Source organism: Arvicola amphibius, chromosome X (genome assembly GCF_903992535.2).
Source record: "Arvicola amphibius chromosome X, mArvAmp1.2, whole genome shotgun sequence".
NCBI classification, from domain to species: Eukaryota; Metazoa; Chordata; class Mammalia; order Rodentia; family Cricetidae; genus Arvicola; species Arvicola amphibius.
Window position 1 is genome coordinate 130,411,492 of NC_052065.1, and position 20,302 is coordinate 130,431,793.

Consider the following 20,302-nt stretch of genomic DNA (forward strand, 5'->3'; position numbering starts at 1 on the left):
TGATTGGCCAGCCCTTAGGTGGGCGGAGTAGACAGAACAGGAAGAAGGAAGTGAGGTAGATGGCTCAGTCAGATGCTACGCCTCTCCTCTCTGAGGCAGATGCCATGCCTCTCCTAAGTTAGTCAGACCACCGTGCCTCTCCTCAGAGAGATGCCAGACACGATGAAGCTCCAGCCCAAGATGGACATACGCTAGAATCTTTCCGGTAAGACACCATTCGTGGTGTTACAAAGATTATTAGCTATGGGTTAGTCAAGATGTGAGTAAGAGGCTGGAAATAATGAGCCAGGCAGTATTTAAAAGAATACAGTTTCCGTGTAATTATTTCGGATAAAGCTAGCCGGTGGCTGGGAGCCGGGTGGTGGGAAGCTGGCCCACAGCCCCTCACTACATTATAATGTCTAATACCTTCAGTTTATCTTTAAGATTGTCTACAACCTTTTTTTGTTTTTTATTTGTTTGCTTTTATATTCTATGATGTTGCCATAGTTTAGGGGTTGCATTATAAATCATTCAATTGGGGCTGGGTATTCCATGGTCAATTGTCTGTATTTCAACTAGTTGTGGCTTTCTGTAATGGTCTGCTACTGGTACAAAAAGAAGCTTCATTGATGCTGGGTGAGAGCTACAGTTATTCCTGGGTGTAAGGATATGCATTTAGAATGCAGTTAAGAATTATACTTGTTTAGTAATGTGACAGAAGTATATTATCCTCCAAGACCTCTAGCCTCACAACCCATGTGTATATGCCTAGTTTTATAGTACTAGCAATGATTTCTCTCCTGTTAAATAGGTCCTTAAGTCCAACTTTCCTGAATATATTTTTACTGTAGTTTGGATTTGTCTTTATACTTTCTACAACTCTCCTAGCTCTATTACTTATATACTTATTTAATAAGTTAAACACTGCTAATATATCTTACACAAAATGTCTCTATCAAAGAAATTCACGTTCACTATCAAAGAAATCCATATTCACTTAGAGAATTGCAGTAACACAGAGTCCCATTTTTCCCTTTGAGCTTTTGTTATAATCTCACCTAGGAGAAGTTGGCCTGAGAGAACAATGCAATCACTCTTGAGGACCAAGTATAACACCACCTAGAAGAGGTGTTTGAGAGTTTGAGATGCTGTTTTTCAGGATATAATGTATAGTGTGAAGAAGGAAAAGGCATCAACAAATGATTCTATTTCTTCCATAAATATAATACATGGGCCAAAGAACTACAAGGTTGTGAAAGAATGTCTCCTAATGATCTACCAGCAAAAATGTTTTCATTTTGCTTCTTATTTTCACAATACTGGATTCTACTATTTTATAAACTTATTATTTATAATATATTACCATTATTGGAGATACAAGAAGGTTTATTCTGGGTCAGAGTTTCAGAAGTTTTAGTGTTTAGTCTCTTGGCCCTGATGCTTTCTTTAAACCCTGTGGCTACATCATTGTGGCATAAGTACATGGCAGTTAATGTCTGCTTACCATATGAGAGTCAAGGCAAATCAAACCAAGAAAGAAAGGAAGAAAGAAATGATGTGGGAGGGTCTTCTGTTTTGTGTTGATTTCATTGGTTAATAAAGAAACTGCCTTGGCCATTTGATAGGCCAACCCTTAGGTAGGTGGTGTAGACATAACAGAATGCTGGGAGGAAGAGGGAAGTGAGGCAATCACCATGCCTCTCTTCTCTGGGTCAGATGCCATGAAGCCAGCCCCCAGGTCAGTCATGCTGAATATTTCCTGGTAAGACACCACCTCATGGTGCTACACACATTATTAGAAATGGGTTAATCAAGATGTGAGAATTAGCCAGTAAGAGGCTAGAGCTAATGGGCCAAGCAGTGTTTAAATGAATACAATTTGTGTGTTGTTATTTCAAGTGTAAAGCTAGCTGTGTGGGAGCTGGGCAGGATGAAAAGCAGGCCTGCTCGCTTACTCACTACAAAGAAAGAAAACAGGAAGGAAGAAAAAAGAAAGAAAGAAAGAAGAAAAAAGAAAAGAGGGAAGAAAGAAAGAAAAAAGAAAAAAGAAAGGAGAGAAAGAATGAGGTCATGATCCCAGCACCCTCTTCAAGGACATGTCCCTAGTGACTTAAATTCTTCTCCATCTTCTAAGAGACTGTTGCTTTCTAATAGTGCCAATGGCTAACAACTAAGTCTTTGTCTTATAGATCTTCAGGACAATTTCTAAAGTGTAGCATTATCCAAGGGTAGGCAATTTTTAGTTTAGGAAAACAAAAAATGGTCTCAACAGAATTAGAACATAAGATTGCTTCTTCATATCAGCAAACCAATGTGAAGTCAATGAAAAGCAAACTGCCACATAAACCATCACAGTATTTTATATATTATCAGATATAAATTAAAAATTATTTACTGGCTTTCCTCTTCCACCCTATACTATTGTGTTGGTCAACATCCCATCACAATGACAATTACTAGAGAAAACCAACTTAAGGAAGGAAAGATATATTTTCACTTATGATTTCAGAGGTAGTTGACTGTAGTGTTTTGAATAAGAATCGCTCCGATAGGTTCATATATTTAATTTGGTCACAAGAGAGTGTCACTATTAGGAAGTGTGGCTTTGTTGGAGTAGTTATGGCTATATTGGGGTAAGTGTGTCACTGGGGGTGGAATTTAAAGTTTTAGATGCTCAAGTCTGGCCCAGTGTCACTATCTCTTCCTGCTGTCTGTTGATCTAGATGTAAGAACTCTTACCTCCTTGTCTAACACCATATCTGCTTACATGCCTTTATGTTCTACCATGATGATAATGGACTAAACCTCTGAACTATAAGCACACCACTCAAATTAAATGTTTCTCTTTATAAGAGTTATTGTGATCATGGTGTCCCTTCACAGTAATGGGACAGTGACTAAAACAGTGTAAACATGCTCCCCATATTTCATGTGTTAAAGGCATAATCCCAGAAGTTATATACTAATGAATTTTTTCGATGGAACCTTTGGAATAGTTTAGATTATGACTACGTTAATAACTTTATAAGAAGACTTACCTTGTTTTCCTTCCAAATGTGATTTTGCCCACTGTGTTATGATGCAGGGCAAACACCTTTATGAGATGCTGCACAGATGTCCCCGCCAGGCTCTTAAGCTCATGCATCTTTTCTTTATAATTTTACAATATAAAATATTTTGTTATGGAACTTTAAAATGGACAAGATGAATGCTGCACTGACTTTTTGTGGCAATAATCTTGCATTAGTGTTGTGCATACTTAAAAATGCTCAAATTTGGGTTTCTAGCAGTATGGTATAGATTGGTAATATTGCATTGTGTAAGAACACTCAGACCTTATCTATTTACAAAATCTCTCAAATGCTGTATTTAATGAGTCATGGGAGGCCAGAAGTGGAAGGTATCTTCACAGTCAGGCTGTTGATAGCCCATAATTGATACAGGGGGGAAACAAGTCTAAGAGAGCATAACCTAGGAGGTAGTCAGAGTTGAGTTCCCACCCTCTAGCTTTATCTTCTGATCCCTCTGAGTAGTTTTGTGGTACCTGCTCATATATTTATTTCTCATGTGGGCTATAACATGAATAAGGTTGTTGTTGGGAGGCTGTTTTTCATGGGTCTGTTGAATTTCTGCATGTATGAAAAGAACTTTTTGCTTTTTGCCACCTATTCAATAGTCTTGCATCTTATGCTGTCATCTGTGAAACTGCAGCTACCCTGCTACTTGAAAGCAAAAAACAAAATCTGAGACACTTTATGGCTTCTCCCAGTTGCAGTCAGTTCTTTCAGAAGTTGTTAGTAAATATTTGAGGATAGTTGTGTTCTATTTAAATTAGTTTTAGAGATTCTGAGGCAAAAGGAAACAGCAAAACAAAAATAAAAGAAATGAAAAGTAGGTTATGGCCTTGTCTGATCCTGTAATTAAATAGTCCCAGGAATTGGGTTGGGAAGGAATGTGTGATAAATTTCAATTATTATTTAAATAGGAAACCTTTCTCATTTCTCCTTTAATGCAACATCTACTAATTTGGCATAGAATGATAGAAAAAATTAAAAATTAGAAAGTGACTATATACCATAAAGGTAAAGATGGAAATAGAATTGGGGGGGGGGGAGTATTTTTCACATCCTTTCTAAACTCAAATGCATTAAGGTAATAATAATGAAAGTATCACCTAAAAGGTACTTTGAATTTATGTAAAAGAAGTAATGAGCTAGGAAAAACAGTATAGACCTTGTGAAACACCCTATTTTCATATGACACATTACATTCAGATCTAGTAAGAGGAAGGGTGTCAAGTTTATAGAGATGGCAATGACGTTAATAAAATTCAAGAGTTCTTAAGCACTATGTAATATTTCTCATTAATTTTGATTATATCCTTTTGTTTATTTGTAACTCAATTTTAGGGTCACTGGAAGGAAAATACCATTTTATCCTACTTATAAGGTCCTGCTATATAATTTCTGACTATCTGCCATATTGACTCCAGACACCAAGGTGTGACAACTGATTGAAAAATTGATTCTTTAGTTTCATTGAACTTTAAATAGTTAAAATTTATGTTTAAAGATCAGCTTTTGGCTAATGGCCACTACAAGTGACTATAGTGACTATAACAACTACAGTACAATTAGGAACGTTAAGAGGAATTAGAAGCCTGATTGGAAATCTGAATTTCAGTTATTTAATTTTGATATACAATAAACAACAATGCTACTCGTGTACAGGCTACAAAACTCCCTCACTTACTCAGCAAACATTTATATACATGTATGCTGTGCATAAGTGGAGTAGGAGTTTAAACACAATCCATCCAAGGGGTTAAAAATGAGTAGGTCTGTGCAAGGTTACAGAAAACGTCACTGGGAAAGAATGAGCCACAGATCTCGCGAGACCTGCTACTGTCGCTATTGTCACGAGAGCTCCAAGTTCCATGAGAGTTTCAAGTCCTAAGAGAGGTTAAGTGCTGATGTTCTGGGCGGTCCAGAAACTGTGAGGCATTGCCTCAGCCAGGTCAGAGTTCCGAACCATGTCTTTGGATCTCAGATCAAAGCAGAGGAGGAATAGATCCAAGAGCCAGGCTTTGCCAGTAGCAGGGTTCAAGATGGTAGCTGATAGCAGGTACAGAGGCAAGAATCCTGCCCTCAGAATGTTTCCAGGGGTTCTGAGTTCTGGCCAGGGGATCAATATGGCTGCCGGCCCTCAGTTTGCTTTCTGGGCTGCAGTACGTCAGTGTCTGCAAAATATGTGGGCCCGGAGGCACTTGGGCCTGTTTCTGTTTATACTCTGGATGCTGGTGATCCTGTGCTATTTTGTGAATACTGGTGAGTGTTGATTCTAGGCTAGGTAAGGTTTAACAGGAGCTTGGGAAGTGTGGGGAAAGTGAGTCCAATGGTGGGGCAGAGTGATGAGTGGTGCCCAGCAGGGGAGTGGGGCAAAAGGGGAGTGATTGGGGTGCTACTCTACAGGAGTAATGGGGTTAAAAGAATCAGAGTGAGACAGAGGGCCAGGCAAATTAATAGGGGCCCAAGGGTTAGTGAGAATTGAGGAATTGAGGGGATGAGGAGGGAATGGGGTTGTGGTGGGAGACAGTGATTGTAGAGATATGTAAGATTGGACTGGAGTGCTGGAGTGAGATTTGGGGATGAGGCAGGATGGAGGTGATTAAAATGTGTGAGGTGATTGAGGGTTTGAGTCCAGTATTGAAATGTGTTGAGGCAGGATTAAGGGTGCCAGATGGGAACTGAGGGGATTAAAAAGCATACCAATGATTGAAATGTGTTTCAGTCTTCTTCACTAACCCTTCACCTCACACACTTCCTTTTATAAAACCCTTGTCCATTTTTAGGGCTAAATAGTATTTCATTATATGGATTTTATACATATATATACACACACATTTTATATATGTATATATATTTATCAAATATACTAAATTTGTGTTGTTTCTTATCTTTCTGTTATGAATAATTCTTTTATGAGCATTTGTATATAAATTATTGTGTGGATATATTAAGAGTAGAATTTAGGGGTCATGTAGGAACTACATACTGAATTTTTTGAGGATGCCATAGACAGATTTCATGACTGACTCATTTATGTTTCTAGCAGCAGTCTTCAACATTTGCTGTTCCTCTCCCTTTGTGATGATAGCATCCTGATAGCTATAAAGTGACCCCTTGTTTTGATTTTGATTTGCATTTCTTCAATGACTAGTGATGTTGAACACCTTTTCATGTGTTTGTTAACATTTGTTTAACTTTGGGAAAATGTTCTTTTAAAAAAGCTGCTCATTTTAAATGTGTTTTAAAATCTTAATGTATTTTTAGATTTTCTTTTTGTATTCTCTATATAGGGTCATTATTCAAGAATACCATTTGCAAATATTTCCTCCAGTTCTATAGATTGTCTTTTTACTTTCTTCATAATGTCTTTGTTTAAAATTGCCTTGCAACCTAGCCCAGGTCTGGTTAGCTCAGATTATTCTGACACTTGTCAAAATCCTTCTGTCTCTGCCTCATGCTGGACTTGACAGGAATGGGACACTGTGTCCAACATAATGTTCTTTGATGTACAAAAGATTTACATTTCTATGAACTCCAAATTATATTTTTTCTTTGTTTGGTCCTTCAGTGTCATATCGAAGTAACCATTGCCAAATCTGAGGTCATGCAAAATTATTTCTGTTTTCTTCTAAGAATTTTAAAATTTTATCTCTCAAATTTGAATTGTTGGCCCATTTGTGTTAATTTTTATATATAGTATGTATGAGGAGTTAACTTATTTTACCTTTTGCATGCAACTAATCAGTTCTAATCTCAAAAGGTTTTAAAAACTTTTTTATTTGTGTGTGCGTCTGTGTATGTGCACGTGTTTGTGTTAAGTCATCTTTAGAAGCCAGAGAAGAATATCAGATACCATGGAGCTAGAGTTATCAGGCAGACGTGAATTTCCCAAGATGGATCCAGGGAACTGAACTCTGGCCCAAGAGCAAATTCTGATCTTATTCCTGAGCGTCTCAACCAGTCCCTGTTGTTGTTCTTATTGGGAGTGTATGTGTGTATGTGAGTGAATGTTTGTTCATACAACAGTGTGCATATGGAAGTCAGAGGGGAACTCCAAAGTCAAGTCAATTCTCTTCCTGCCTTTATACCTTACCTTCCAAGAATCAAACTCAGGTTCTCAGGCCTGATTTGCAAGTGCTTTTACCAATACCAGTGGCCCATCTTGCTAGCACCAGATCAGATTATTTTATTTTGGATACCCAATAGACTAATGATAAGAAAGGATGTGAGGGTACAAAAAAGTGGCATTTAGCTATACTATTATTACTATGCTTCAGGGTTCCACTGGAAAGTCATAGCCCAGTGATACAGTCTGCGAGGTCCTGGGATTAATTTGGAGCATCAAGAATAAAAAACAAAATCACAAAACACAACAAGCAACACCAACAAAATAAGAATTTAATAAAAATATTTTTTTAAATGTTAGCAAATATATAGCTCTAATAATAATATTCCAAGCAGGTGATAATCACTGTAATGGTCTTTAAAATAAAAATGAATTAAGAACAACATAAATGTTTTCCTAGACAATAATTCAGCCATATAAAGGAGTTCTAAGTCATAATTAAAGAGACTATTGAATATTTTTCCTTATCTTACATGGGAGAGAATTATGCAAATGAAAGTAAATTGGCTTATCTGTAATAGAATGAAAGAGGGCTAAGAAATACTTTCTGTACCCTTATGTGAGGACATCAGCATACTTGTCAAGACTTTATTAGCTAGGTTCTGATATAGTTGGAATACATACTGCTTCTGATTTTTCTTTTTTTCCCCTTGGGTTTTCCATTGATAAACCTTTAAACACTAAGCTCTTTGTTAAGCAAATTTGTTATTTAAATCATTGTCCAGAAGACCAGTGTGTGAGTCTGTATGTTAAATATTTGCTAATTTGAATACTTTCTCAGTATTGTGGCAGAGTCACAATCTGATTATTAATGCTATTAACACTGTTACAAGATTAAAATACATCTGTTATATTTCCATAACTAGTTTAAGCAATAGTTAGTTACTATTAAAGCTTCATTGAAAATGACAAATGTTTATATATACCGGGATTAATAATTTCACTTCTATATATTTCTCAGATTCTGTGTCTTCAAGTGAGAAATTGCCACAGAACAATGGAACTCTAAAAGTTCGATCCAACTGGGAAATTCTGTTGAAATTTTTCTTTCCAACAAGTAAGTTGTCTATTTATGTATTTTTTTCACTTAATGTCCTTGTTTTAAGAAGAGTAGTTAAGCAGACTGTTTTCAACATTGCAGTGGAACAGACCTGAGTTTGAGCCCTGACTCTGCCCTTTGCCTTAAGCAAGACAATCTCTCTGGATATCTTCTTACAATGAAGATACATACCACAGGAATTGTAAGGATAAACTGGGTCAATAATTGCAAGCAAATGTGACAGATTAAGGCTTAAATTTGTAATTTTTCGTAAAGTTCTTTTCCTTTAGAATTACCTAAAGCTTTTATAATTTACCTGAGTGGCATGGCCTCATTTAGTCACTGACCCAGTATTATGAAATTGATGTCTTTTGTGGCATTATCAGTGGCTCTGTTGTTATGGAATATACCAGATATTTTCCCATCTGTGATAATGATAAAACATTCAGGTTTCAATTCACATAATTTATGATCTGTATATGGTATTTTTTATCAAGCACATAATGACCCTTGAGAATTATTAGCTACAAATAAACATATTTTATTTTGTTTTTCTTATGTTTATTTATTTATTATGTATACAATGTTCTGTCTGTGTGTATGCCTGAAGGCGAGAAGAGGGTACCAGACCTCATTACAGATGGTTGTGAGCCACCATGTGGTTGCTGGGAATTGAACTCAGGACCTTTGAAAGAGCAGGCAATGCTCTTAACCACTGAACCAACTCTCCAGCCCACATATTTTAGTTTGTACAGCATTTACAAACCTTTTCAAAGTGAAGTTTCTTATAAATTGCCATGATAAAGATTTTGCTAAAAACTATGTAGAATTTATTCTAAGAAAACCTGATATACTTATCTAAATACAAAATTGAATCCATAGTTTAATTCCAGATCACACCATTCAACTCTTCTGTGGAAAAATCTATGCTTCTCTAGTTATTTCATCAAGTATAAAATAGCTATTGTAACACCTGCTACCTATGAGAATAGGAAAATCAGTTAAATCTGCTGCCATAGTCAAGTTGAATGAACAAGAAAATAAATCTGGGAAGGAGTTATGTTGGATAGACTAAAAGAAGGGCTTATTAAGTACAGTAACAGGAAATGACAGTTTAAGCTTTAGAGCTTTGAAAACAAACAGAAATCAACTGTCAAACACTTGCCTACTTGCCTAGGATAATTACAGTAATACAAGGAGTGAAGTGGCCTTTAAAATGGTCCAAATGATATTTATTTATTTAATTTTAGTTTTCTTTCTTTCTTTATTTGTTTTGTATACAATATTCTGTCTGTGTGTATGTCTGCAGGCCAGAAGAGAGCACCAGACCTTGTTACAGATGGTTGTGAGCCACCATGTGGTTGCCGGGAATTGAACTCAGGTTTTATTTTAGTTTTCTTAACATAAGAAATTGAATTAAAATAAATTGTGTAAAACTTTTTTCTCAAATCAAATTGTTTCTTCTCCCTTCTTCTTTCTCCTTCTTCCCTCCATTCCTTCCTTTTATTATTTGTGACAAGGACTGACATGGCATAGCCAAAGGTAATCTCAAATTCTTTATGTGGCCAAGAATGACATTAAACTTCTATTCCTTCTGCTTCCATCTCCCAAATTCTAGAATTATAGTCACATGCTGCCAAGCCTGGTTTATGAGGTGCAGGGGATACAACTCAGGGTAGCATGTACATTAGGCAAGTACTTCATCAACTAAGGCACAATCCCTGTCCTGCTTTCCTTTTTAAAAGAAAGACCAAGATTGCTCTACAGTGACTTAAATAATATAGTCTCTGTGTGATTATTTCGAGTCCGGGCAGCTGGGAACGAACAAGCGGCCTCCTACTACAATCTTTGAAAACAGAGTATTAACATTTATCACTTTTACATACTGTCTTTTTTGAAAACAATAATTATGAAATACCTAACTAGAATAATTTTGAGTGTTTCCAACACAAAACAATTTCTATTTGTTTAAGGTGGTGCATATGCCAGTTACTCCAGAATAGCCATTGCACACACTATGTACATATACACATATATATTTATGGCAAGGACATTGTGCCCCATAAATTATTGAGTGTATTGTTAATATCTGGTAATTTAAACTTTTATTTTTTCATTTTGACTTTAGCATTTATTATTATTTATATGTTTGAATGTACTGTGTTAAATGTTTTTCTTTTTCTCTTGCTTTGTATTCATTTGATTATGAAAGTGCTTTTTAATCACGCTAACTATTCTTTCTTGGATTCCTATCTTTGAAAGCATGCATTATAAGGGAGAATCAGGAGGTAGTGGCTTGTAATAAGCAATCATATCTCAGCAAGACTGAATGTTTAAAATCCAAGTGTTGTTTTTCATCATCTGGGACCAAAATGAGGTGCTATGCCCCACTAAGAGATAGTAAGTAGATCAGATCTTATTTATTTGCTTTAAATACTAAAAAACAAAAATAGAAAAACATTTAAATAAATAGATTGCAAGGTTTTTAGATTTTTCAGCTCAACATTTCCAAACCAAGACCAATGGTATCATTAGAAATTCTGAGATAGTTCCCTAGCAGTTTGTGTTTAGTTAATTCTTCGGCGATAACTAACCATCCAGAATTAGTCTAAGCTGTTCAGTTGGTTCAGTCACTCTCCCTTTTCTTTCAAAGCTTCTAAGCTGTTGTATGAGGTATGATTCTCTGCCTGAAAGAAGGTACCAGAAAGGTGTAAAAATGGCATAGTAGTTTCCTTTCTTGCTGCTATGACACAGATGCCTACCAAAAACAACTTGTAAAAGGCTTCATTTCACTCTCTCTTTCAGTGGCTTCAGTTCATGGCACCTTGGCTCCATGTATTTCAGCAGAATATCATGGTAGAATATGTCAAGGAGGGAAGAGAGTGAGCCATTTTATGACCAACTAGGAATCAGAGATGGAGAATGCACAGAGCATGATCTACTTGTGCTACTTGGGCCCTACCTCTACTTTTCACTGCCACCCAATGCCATTAGTAAACTATAAATCTCTAAAGTGATTAAACTATTCGTTAATTACAGGAGAGCCTTCACAAGCTATGGTGTCTCGAGATTTTCTTACAGATACATTCAGAGGTGTGCTTCATTAAATCTTTTAGGCTTTTCTGAATTCGAAGTCAATTGCCAATCAATGTTCACTATCACAGGGAGTAATTCTTTCTCACTCATTGTGAAAAGTCTTAGATGATAGCCCTATTCCAAAAGTGAGATTACCAGAAAAAAATCACAAATTTATTTAATCATAGTTTTCTGTGACACTGAGGCTTCTGAATTAAGAGTTGGTGATAGAAGGTAGCATTTAATACACTTTGACTCCATGGAGCACAGCCACATGTAGAAATGATTGGACACAAAGTGTGATTTAAATGTGGAAATCTGAGAAGGTCTGTCCAGATTCTTAATGCCCTCCCTGTATAGTGATCTTTCTTCCCAGGTATCTGCTTTAGGGCCCTTTGGAACTAGAAATCCTGTGACCTGCTAATCAGGGATTGCTTCCTTTTTCTACTCTTTTTCTTCCCTTCTCCCACTTTTGTTTGCTTCACATTTTTGTTTGAAATGGCGTCTCAGGAAGTTCAAATTTGCCTTAAGTTTGCTGTATAGTTGAGAATGACCTGGAACTTCGGATTTTCCTATCTCAGAACTTCAGATGTTCAGATTATAGTCATGTGGCACAGCACCTATCTGGTTATAACATCTTTATCTCCAAGAATGAAAGACAGGGGGAAATCAGAGTAACAGTTTTGAGCTTATGACCGATTTTGGGGAAAAGAACTTCTTCTTTTTGTGACCTGTCTTGGGTGAATAAATTTGAATTTCTCTGACTTTTCATCTGGGGGAAGAGAAGAGGAGGAGATAAGAAGCTAGGTGAAAATCAGAAAGAAATCGGACTATTTTTTTCTGAGACAGGAGTCCCCTACGTTTTAGTCTGGCCTTGAAATTTCTATATAGCAGGTGAGGACCTTGAGTTTTCAGTGAGCTTATAGGCTTGCACTAACATGCCTAGTTTATGTGGTGCTGAAGTCCAAACATAGGGCTTCGTACATACTAAACAAGCACTCTACCAACTTCTGGGCTTCTAAGGCTACATACGAGGCCCTCTCTCTATGGTATCATATTCTGCTCAGTCCTAATAACACCACTTAGGAACAGCTTAGCTTAACTTTTTATTCTAAGTTTCTCTTGTATTGAGTTCTTCTCATTTTTCTTGTCTTCAACAGCTTAGCATGCAGCAGTCGATGTGAATGTTTCCTGTTAGCTGTCTTTATTAGCTTTTCTTTGTTCTGCTTCTTTTAGAATAATCCAAAGCAAAGTTATCCTCTTAAGATTTTTTCTTTCTGAAGTTAAAGAAATAACACCATCTGTATTTTTCTTCTATCTTATTTGCTACTAGCGGCATATTATCTGTTGGTCCCATGATAAGTGTGTTGGATGTGATAGAGCACTAAGAAATAATAGGATCCATGCAGAACAATATCTTAGGTCTATATATATAGTCCCTATTCAATTTTGAGCTCTTTGTGTACATCTAGGATGAATGATGAAAACTAAAACCTGATCATGAATATAATATTGAAGTTCTAATGCTGTCACGTATTTAGAATTCATTCATCAGTTTACTGTTTCTATTATGTGTAAAGAAACATTTGGTTCTTTTAATGTAAAAAAAATTAAACCATGACTTAATGTTCCCCAATCACATTAGAATGCATTTCCCAGTGTATATGAGGCTAAATATGCTTCTTTACCTGCAAATTTTTGATTCTGTGTTTAATAGAGTGCTTTATAATTTGGAAGTAAACACTGAAAAAGCCATTTCTTTTTTTAAAAGACTTATTTAATTATGTATACAGTGTTCTGCCTGCATGTATCCCTGCAGGTCAGAAGAGAGCACCAGATCTCATTATAGATGGTTGTGAGCCACCATGTGGTTGCTGGAAATTGAACTCGGGTCCTCTGGAAAACCAGTCAGTGCTCTTAACCTCTAAGCCATCTCTCCAGTCCCAGAAGGCATTTCTTTACCAGGTTAACTATTCATAGATTGATTTGTTCTTCAAATGCTCTAGGAAGCAGAACATATGGCCATAGAGCAAGTACATTTGGGGCCATACTAAGAATCCAATATTATGAAACATAATCTGCCAATGAAAACAGCTTGATTATTCTGTTAAGGTATTGTTGGGGGGTATTTTGAAAGCAGCTTTAAGTTGTATTTCAAGAACTCTGACCTGAAGCATAACAAGGAGGTTCACTGTTCACTTTATTAGCTGATTTTTTTAAATACTTTATAAAATAGCTTAGGCTTGCTTTTCTTGCCTAGTTATAAAACTGACAAGATGTAATTAAACCAACAGAACCTACACAAATGCTCCGGGTGTTTGGGTTCTCTGCGATCAGCATGATAATCCTGGGATTTCTTCCTATGTATTGCTGTTCTCTTTGCGGGAGAAGGTAGGCAAACATAAACCTTTATTTGCTAATTGCTAACTATCTGTGAATATATTTGTGTTGGCTCATTTATTTTATTGCTTTATATATGAAGGTATAATGTTTGAGTTCCTTTTTTTGGAGAAAAACTAAAAATAAAATTATCATTTTTTCTTTTAAAGACATTATTTTTTCACAAATATGAAATGTCCTGTTTAATAGGTTTTGTATATTTTATCATCAAACAAACTGGGATGAAAAAGAAGTGTGCTAGCTAGAGATGTGAGGAGTTGTGGCAGCTGTTAAGTGCCAACGCGGGGGAATCTCTGCAAGTGGTGAACTACCAGGGCTCTCATACCCTTGTTCTTAAAACATTGGTCTGTCTTTAACAGAAGTTATGGCAGACTTTTTCTTAGAGTCTTATGTCAGATACCAATGGAAAACTAGCACTTGATGCTTCCAAATTTGTTTATTTTTTTTTGTAGATTTCCACCCACTGAAGCAGAATGGGTATGAAGGTACACAGTAGAGCCAGAATAAGAATAACAAGTGGGGCAGGGGGATATAGCTAAATGACATAGTACTTTCTTTGCATGTGGTCCAAGGGTTCAGTTCCTAGCATTGAAAAAAATGTTAGGGTGTTGGGAGCTTAGCATTTAGGGAAATCCCATATTCAGATTCAAGTACGAGGTCAGCAAAGGCATGACTGAGAGCAAGTGCTCTTCAGTTTCCCTTTCAGTTTTCTGGGGAAAGGTTTTGGTTGCAGATTAACCATTTCTGATGTTTTTGCAGTTTATTTTATTTTTCATAAGGATGTCAACATTTTGTTTATCACTATAACAGACCTTTATGTATGTGTGTATGTGTGTGTGTGTGTGTGTGTGTGTGTGTGTGTTTGTAGTACTAAGGATTGAATGTAAGACTTTGTGTGTGATAAGTGCTTCATTGCTAAGGAAAGTACTATACCATAAAGCTATGTACCCAGTCAGGGTCTCATTGAGTTTTCTAGTCTGGTTTTGAGCTTACTATGTAATTCTGGTGGGCCTTGTACTTTTGATTTACCTTCTTCAGCCTCTGCGTGGCTGGGATGATAAGCCTATACCACAAGGTGCAATTTTAACAGAGCGTTTTAAATTCTTCTGTTAAGTCATAACATTTCAGCTAATCTCACTTCCATCCAAGCCAATTCTTTTTCTCAGATTTCATTTAACTTCAAATTTTGAGCGTAGAAATTTTTGTGTGTATGGTGTATGCTCATGTGTATGAGGGTGCATGTGCCTGTGCTTGTAAGGAGGCCAGATGATGCTAGAGGCTCTGGTCTATCACTTTCTGCCTTATTCATTTGAGAGAGGTTGAGATTACAGGTATGCAAGGCCTGCCTGACTTTATTTTAATGTTGTTGCTTATAGCCAAACCCAGATTATCATGCTTGTATATCAAGTGTATACTTGAGTGTATGGTTTCTAGCCTCCCTTTTTCTTTCTTTCTTTCTTTCTTTCTTTCTTTCTTTCTTTCTTTCTTTCTTCCTTCCTTCCTTCCTTCCTTCCTTCCTTCCTTCCTTCCTTCCCTCCTTCCCTCCCTCCCTCCCTCCCTCCCTCCCTCCCTCCCTCCCTGATGCGGTGAAGATTGGAAATAACCAAAAATAGTCCTTTTATAATTACTCAATTTTAATACAAGGGGAGATAAGGGAACTTACAGAACCAAGGGTCCAGCGGAGCCGAAGGTGAGCGAGCGCGGGGCAGCGCAAAGAACGGGGCACCTTCCGGCTCCCCAATCCTATTTAAGGGGAATGCTACCCCGCTGGAGCAGCCACGCCCCTGAACGCAGGGATTGGGCCAGCTGCCCCAACACCTCCCTCCCTCCCTCTCTCCTTCCCTCCCTCTCTCCCTCCCTCTGTCCCTCCCTCCCTCCCTTTCTGTCTCCCTGCCTTCCTGTCTTCCTGCTTTCCTCCTCCCTTACTATATTTACTTGTGTGGGTGTTTTGCCTGCATGCACATCTGTTCCATGTACATACTTGGTGCCCCAGAGGCAAGAGGACAGCATCAAATCTCCTAGGCTTGGAGCTATAAATGGTTGTAAGCCTCCTTGCATGTTGCTTGGAATCAAATTCATATCCTTTGGAAGAGCAGCCACTGTTCTTAACCACTGGGCAATCTTTCCAGTTCCTCATTAGACTTTTTCATTTTTTCTTTTCCTTAGATTATTGGGAGTAGGAGTGGATTTTTTTTTGACTCTCCTTTTCCCTTCAAAGCTTGCTTTCACAGGAAAAAAAACTTTAAAAGTAAAATCTTTGTTAGATTTTGATAGCTAGAATTATTCCTTATAATTTGGAAATTGTCTGGATAGTAAGATTGACATAATTTTACTTGGATCTTCTATTACATATTTACCAACTGATTTTATGAAGACATTTATATCCATTGGGTTGTTCTCTTTAAAGTGAAATCCAAAGATTATTCCCTGATGAGAACTTATTTGATGTTTAATATAAACTATTTTTGAGACTCAGCCACTGTGAATAAGAACTTGAAATCCATATGTTATGGTTTCCCATGCTGTTGTGTTTCTATTTTGTGTGAGGGGTATGTTCCTTCTATCCTTGTAAGCTGCCTGCCATGGCCCCAGAACAAATGGCAGTTTCATCTAGGTGTTTAGCTCAGTTTCTTCTAGCACCAGTGATTGTGAGTAGATGGGACACTATCAGTTTCTCCTGGAAGGCTGATTTTAAAAAGCAAAGAGCAGATAAGGAGATAAATGTTTGAGGGGTAAGATACCTCATTAGAAAAATCCTCTTAACTCACTTCCTGTCCCTATTTTAAAGAATAAAGGACATAAGATGTTAAATTAGTCAGAATAAATAACTCCACAAAATGAAAATAGGCATAGTAGTAAAATTTATGTATTTACTATTTAAAAAGGAAAACAGGGAATGGAGAAAGGGCTCAGCAGTTAAAAATGTGTAGTGCTCTTGTTTCAAAGGCATGCTTACCTGCAGTTTCGGGTCTGGAGATATCTGCTGCCTCTGGCTTTACTCCCTTCTCACAGAATGCATCTATACAGCTAAGATTAAGTGAAAGAAGCTAGTCACAATAGTTAGTGTAAATCACAGGAACTAAAAGGCAAGTACAGATCTGCATTAACATCATCTGTGCCTCTGTTCAAAGAATCCTTTGCCATTTCATCATTGCAAGGTACCCTTGTGCTCTTCTTAGCTCCTTCTGTCTTACACTTGAGCTCTTAGAGTGTTCCTTAGTGGGGAGAACTGTTGCAACAACTCTCTTGGTCATCAGTTGCAAACCAAAGCAAATGAAATTTTGATATTCTCTTGCCTCTTTAATTTGGACACTTTTATTTCTATATCATTCAAAGAGCAACCGACAATAATTGGAGCAATAAAAAAGGAGAACAAGTGGGGGAAGTAAAAACTGTTGTTGGTGACAATTATCACCATTCCCCAGAACCAAATTGGTGGACTTTATTTTTTTGATGCTTCATTATTTCTGTATCAGAGCATATTTATTCAGTACTTGCTTCACTGTGTAATATGGAATATACAGAGATATTGAAGACCTAGACCCTATTTTTTAAATAAAAATTACTTATTTACATGTGTATGTGTCTGTGTGAGTGTATGAACACATGTATATGCATGTGTGTATGTGCATGTGTATGTGTGCACAGAATCCTGAAGATGGCACTAAAACTCCTCTGCTTTAACTCTCTTCTTATTCCCTTAAGGTAGGGCTTTATTTCTGAATCTAGGGTTCATGTTTTCTTGGCTATCCTGGAAGCCAACTGTTAAAATTCAGGCATTATGCAGGCCTGTCATCTGACCGGATGCACTCAAGTAGTACCCTGGCCAGCCCAAGGTCCTATGGCTGTTACATCATTATATAGTCTGTACACAAGTGCCAAAGGTCTCTTTAAGAGATAAGTTCTGCCCATGCCCCCTCTCTTCTTGCTTTTCTTCTGAAGAGGAAAGCAGGTCTCTCCCTCTCTCTCCCCTCCCTTTTGCCCTTCTCTCAATAAACTGCCTGCATGACATGTCTATCCTTCATCCGCCATGGGCTCTCACCCACCACATAGTCCCTTGGCCCATGAATGTCTCTCTCCCATTTTACTACAATCCCCACAAATCCTCCTGTCTCTGCCCACCTACCTCAAAGCTGGTGTTACAGGTATTTTGGAGGTTACATGGTTTGTTATGTGGGTGCTAAGATAGGAATTTCAGTCCTCAGTATTTCAGACAAAACCAAGAAATTAAAGTTAGTGGAGACAGCAGGACGGTCTCTGTGGAGGGATGCCACTTGAACTTGGTTTTGAAGAGAAAGCAGTATTTGAATTAGATGGGTATGGGCTTTCCCACAGAATTCCTTGCATCCAGAAGGAGATCTCTTGAGTGTATGTGCCACACACTGTGCCCCCGTGTCTGCATTTGGTGCACTTTTACCCAGTTACTGAGCTTCGGGCAAGGGGCAGGAGGCTAAAACACACAAGACACATACAGACCGAGAGACAGCCACACGGGTCATCTTTGAATTCCCCAAGAATGCCCCTTTTATTGTGTTCAGGGGCAGATTATATAGAGATAGCCATGCCCCAGCCAAACCCACCAGAAACTACTCTCCTGCTATCAGGAACTCCTGGAGGTCTCGTGCTCCGAGCAGCTGTAGGCACTCAGATCAGGGGATTACAAGAAGTTCAGGATCTGGGGTCTCACTGCTCCCAACATGTATGCCCTTTAACTGCCTCTTGTTTCTAAGCAGAGGGGACTGAACTTTGTCTTTAGGATAATTAGTACTGAGTCTCCAGTTTTCATTTACTAGACTTGAAGTCAGAATTCATATAATCCAAGTATACAGAAGCTCAAACCTGCTTGAACTAGTTACATAAATGTAAAAGGGAGAAGTGAAAAAGCTTTTTAAGAATTTTCTACTAAATAGCTTAATTAAACTTGCATATAAGATGTATTTTGAAATTCTCTGTACCCTCAAGGTTGTATAACATCTATTTTTATCCTCATTAATAGGGATCAGAAGCTTCATTAGGTTTAAGTGCCACCAATAGGCTTAAGACTGAATTATATGACAGAGGAAGAAAAGATCAAGTGTGAGGGGACAGAAAGAAGCAGAGGAGGAAAGCTCTAAGGGTGGCTATGTGGTGGGGATTACTTGAATCACTACCATTAGGCTAAATATTAATGATGATAGTCTTAAGTATCACATTCACTTTCTAATATTGATCTTTTTTAGTTTAAAGCTACATGCAAATGCTAAATATTTCTGTTAAACAGTGATACAACACTTGAAGGTATACCTAACCTTGGTAAGGTGGAAATTTCCAATATAATGTCATGACAAGTAAACTCAGATGAAGTACATTTTCATGTTTTTCTTCATCTTGGATTAAATTTGTAAATTTGCAATAAAAGATATAGAACTTAGTCTGAAAATTTTTTTTCCTGACAACTAATAAAACGTCATGTTCTTTTTAAAAAGATTATAGATATCTGATAGGTGATATAAGGAGTACCTGAGGCTGGCCCCACGAGGGGAAGTGGTGGGTGACCAGAGGCCTTGGTAGGTCCCCTGGCAGGTGGCCTGAGGCCTCAGTGGGAGAGAGACAGAACTAGGGAATAGAGTTTATTTAGTGGGTTATGGAAGGGCAAGGAAAGACAAAGGGAGAAGTGGGGGAGAAGACAGAGGCAGAAGCTGCCTCTCCAGAAGAAGGGCAGAGTGAGAGAGATGGGGGGACTGGAGAAGAGGTGGAACAGCAGAAGGCGGGGAGGTTGGGAGTGGGCAGAGCTTGTCTCTTAAAGGGACAAGGTACCCAGATGACAGACCATGCCAGCAGATTACATTCCTATCTTTTTCTTATAATAAAAAGTTGGAAATTAGGCATAGCAGGTTGAAGGAATTGGGAGGGTGGATTCTCAAGACTGCTTCCCGCTTGTGGTGGACTGTGGGGTGCCTGCACCACCTGGAACCGCAGTCAGGCAAGGATCTGGGGATTAAAGAACACATAGAAACATGGGTCACTCTTGAAGCAAGAATGTCAATTTTATTGTGTTCCAGGGCAGCTTATATAGTGTTCTCCTTGATTTTTCATTGCAAGCCCAACAGAAACCAGTTCCTTGTTTTTAGGAACTCATGAGGGTTTCATGCTCAGAGCAACTGCAAACATAGGAAAACAAGTTGTTTACTCTTGCAGGCAAGAGGTGATAGAAAGTTCAGGGTCTGAGGGTTCTGCAGCCCCTAACAGCTCCCCCTTTTCTGTATAATTAGACCAGGCCTGTCTTAGGTTGCAGAAGCACAAATTCACATCTTACCCATCATCAAGAACACTTGCCTCCACATTGTAAGACATCTGTCTTAGGTTGATTGTGAGAGGCTCCTGTCTTACCCATTTCTGGCTCACTGACCTTCTTGTAGCATGTTGACCCATACTGTGCTCGGAGGAAGCCCACTTACTTGGGCAAGCATCAATTGCTTAGTAGCAATATTAAAGCACTGCTGTTGCTGCTGCGGAAGCCTGTTATAGAGGCAGAACAATAAAAACCCTCTAGCTATAAGAGTTCTTTGAGTGACAGTCCCAGGCCAGCTTTTCAGCAAGCCTAGGCCATAAAGAATGCCCTTAGTTCGAGAA

At 37.9% G+C, this 20,302-nt stretch overlaps 1 protein-coding gene across 1 annotated transcript; it reads left to right on the forward strand.

Moving 5' to 3' along the window:
- The first annotated feature begins 5,014 nt into the window (after positions 1–5,014).
- On the forward strand, positions 5,015–13,685 carry Fmr1nb (FMR1 neighbor). The gene is made up of 4 exons (XM_038315894.1): positions 5,015–5,309; positions 8,138–8,233; positions 10,478–10,615; positions 13,585–13,685. The coding sequence occupies exons 1-4, from the start codon at positions 5,015–5,017 to the stop codon at positions 13,683–13,685; spliced, it is 630 nt and encodes a 209-aa protein (XP_038171822.1).
- The last annotated feature ends 6,617 nt before the right edge of the window (positions 13,686–20,302 follow it).

Coding starts and splice junctions, on each gene's coding strand:
- Fmr1nb (XM_038315894.1), top strand. CDS start 5,015: ATGTCTTTGGATCTCAGATCAAAGCAGAGGAGGAATAGATCCAAGAGC. Junction 5,310..8,137: donor GTGCTATTTTGTGAATACTG/GTGAGTGTTGAT, acceptor TATATTTCTCAG/ATTCTGTGTCTTCAAGTGAG. Junction 8,234..10,477: donor GAAATTTTTCTTTCCAACAA/GTAAGTTGTCTA, acceptor TATCTTTGAAAG/CATGCATTATAAGGGAGAAT.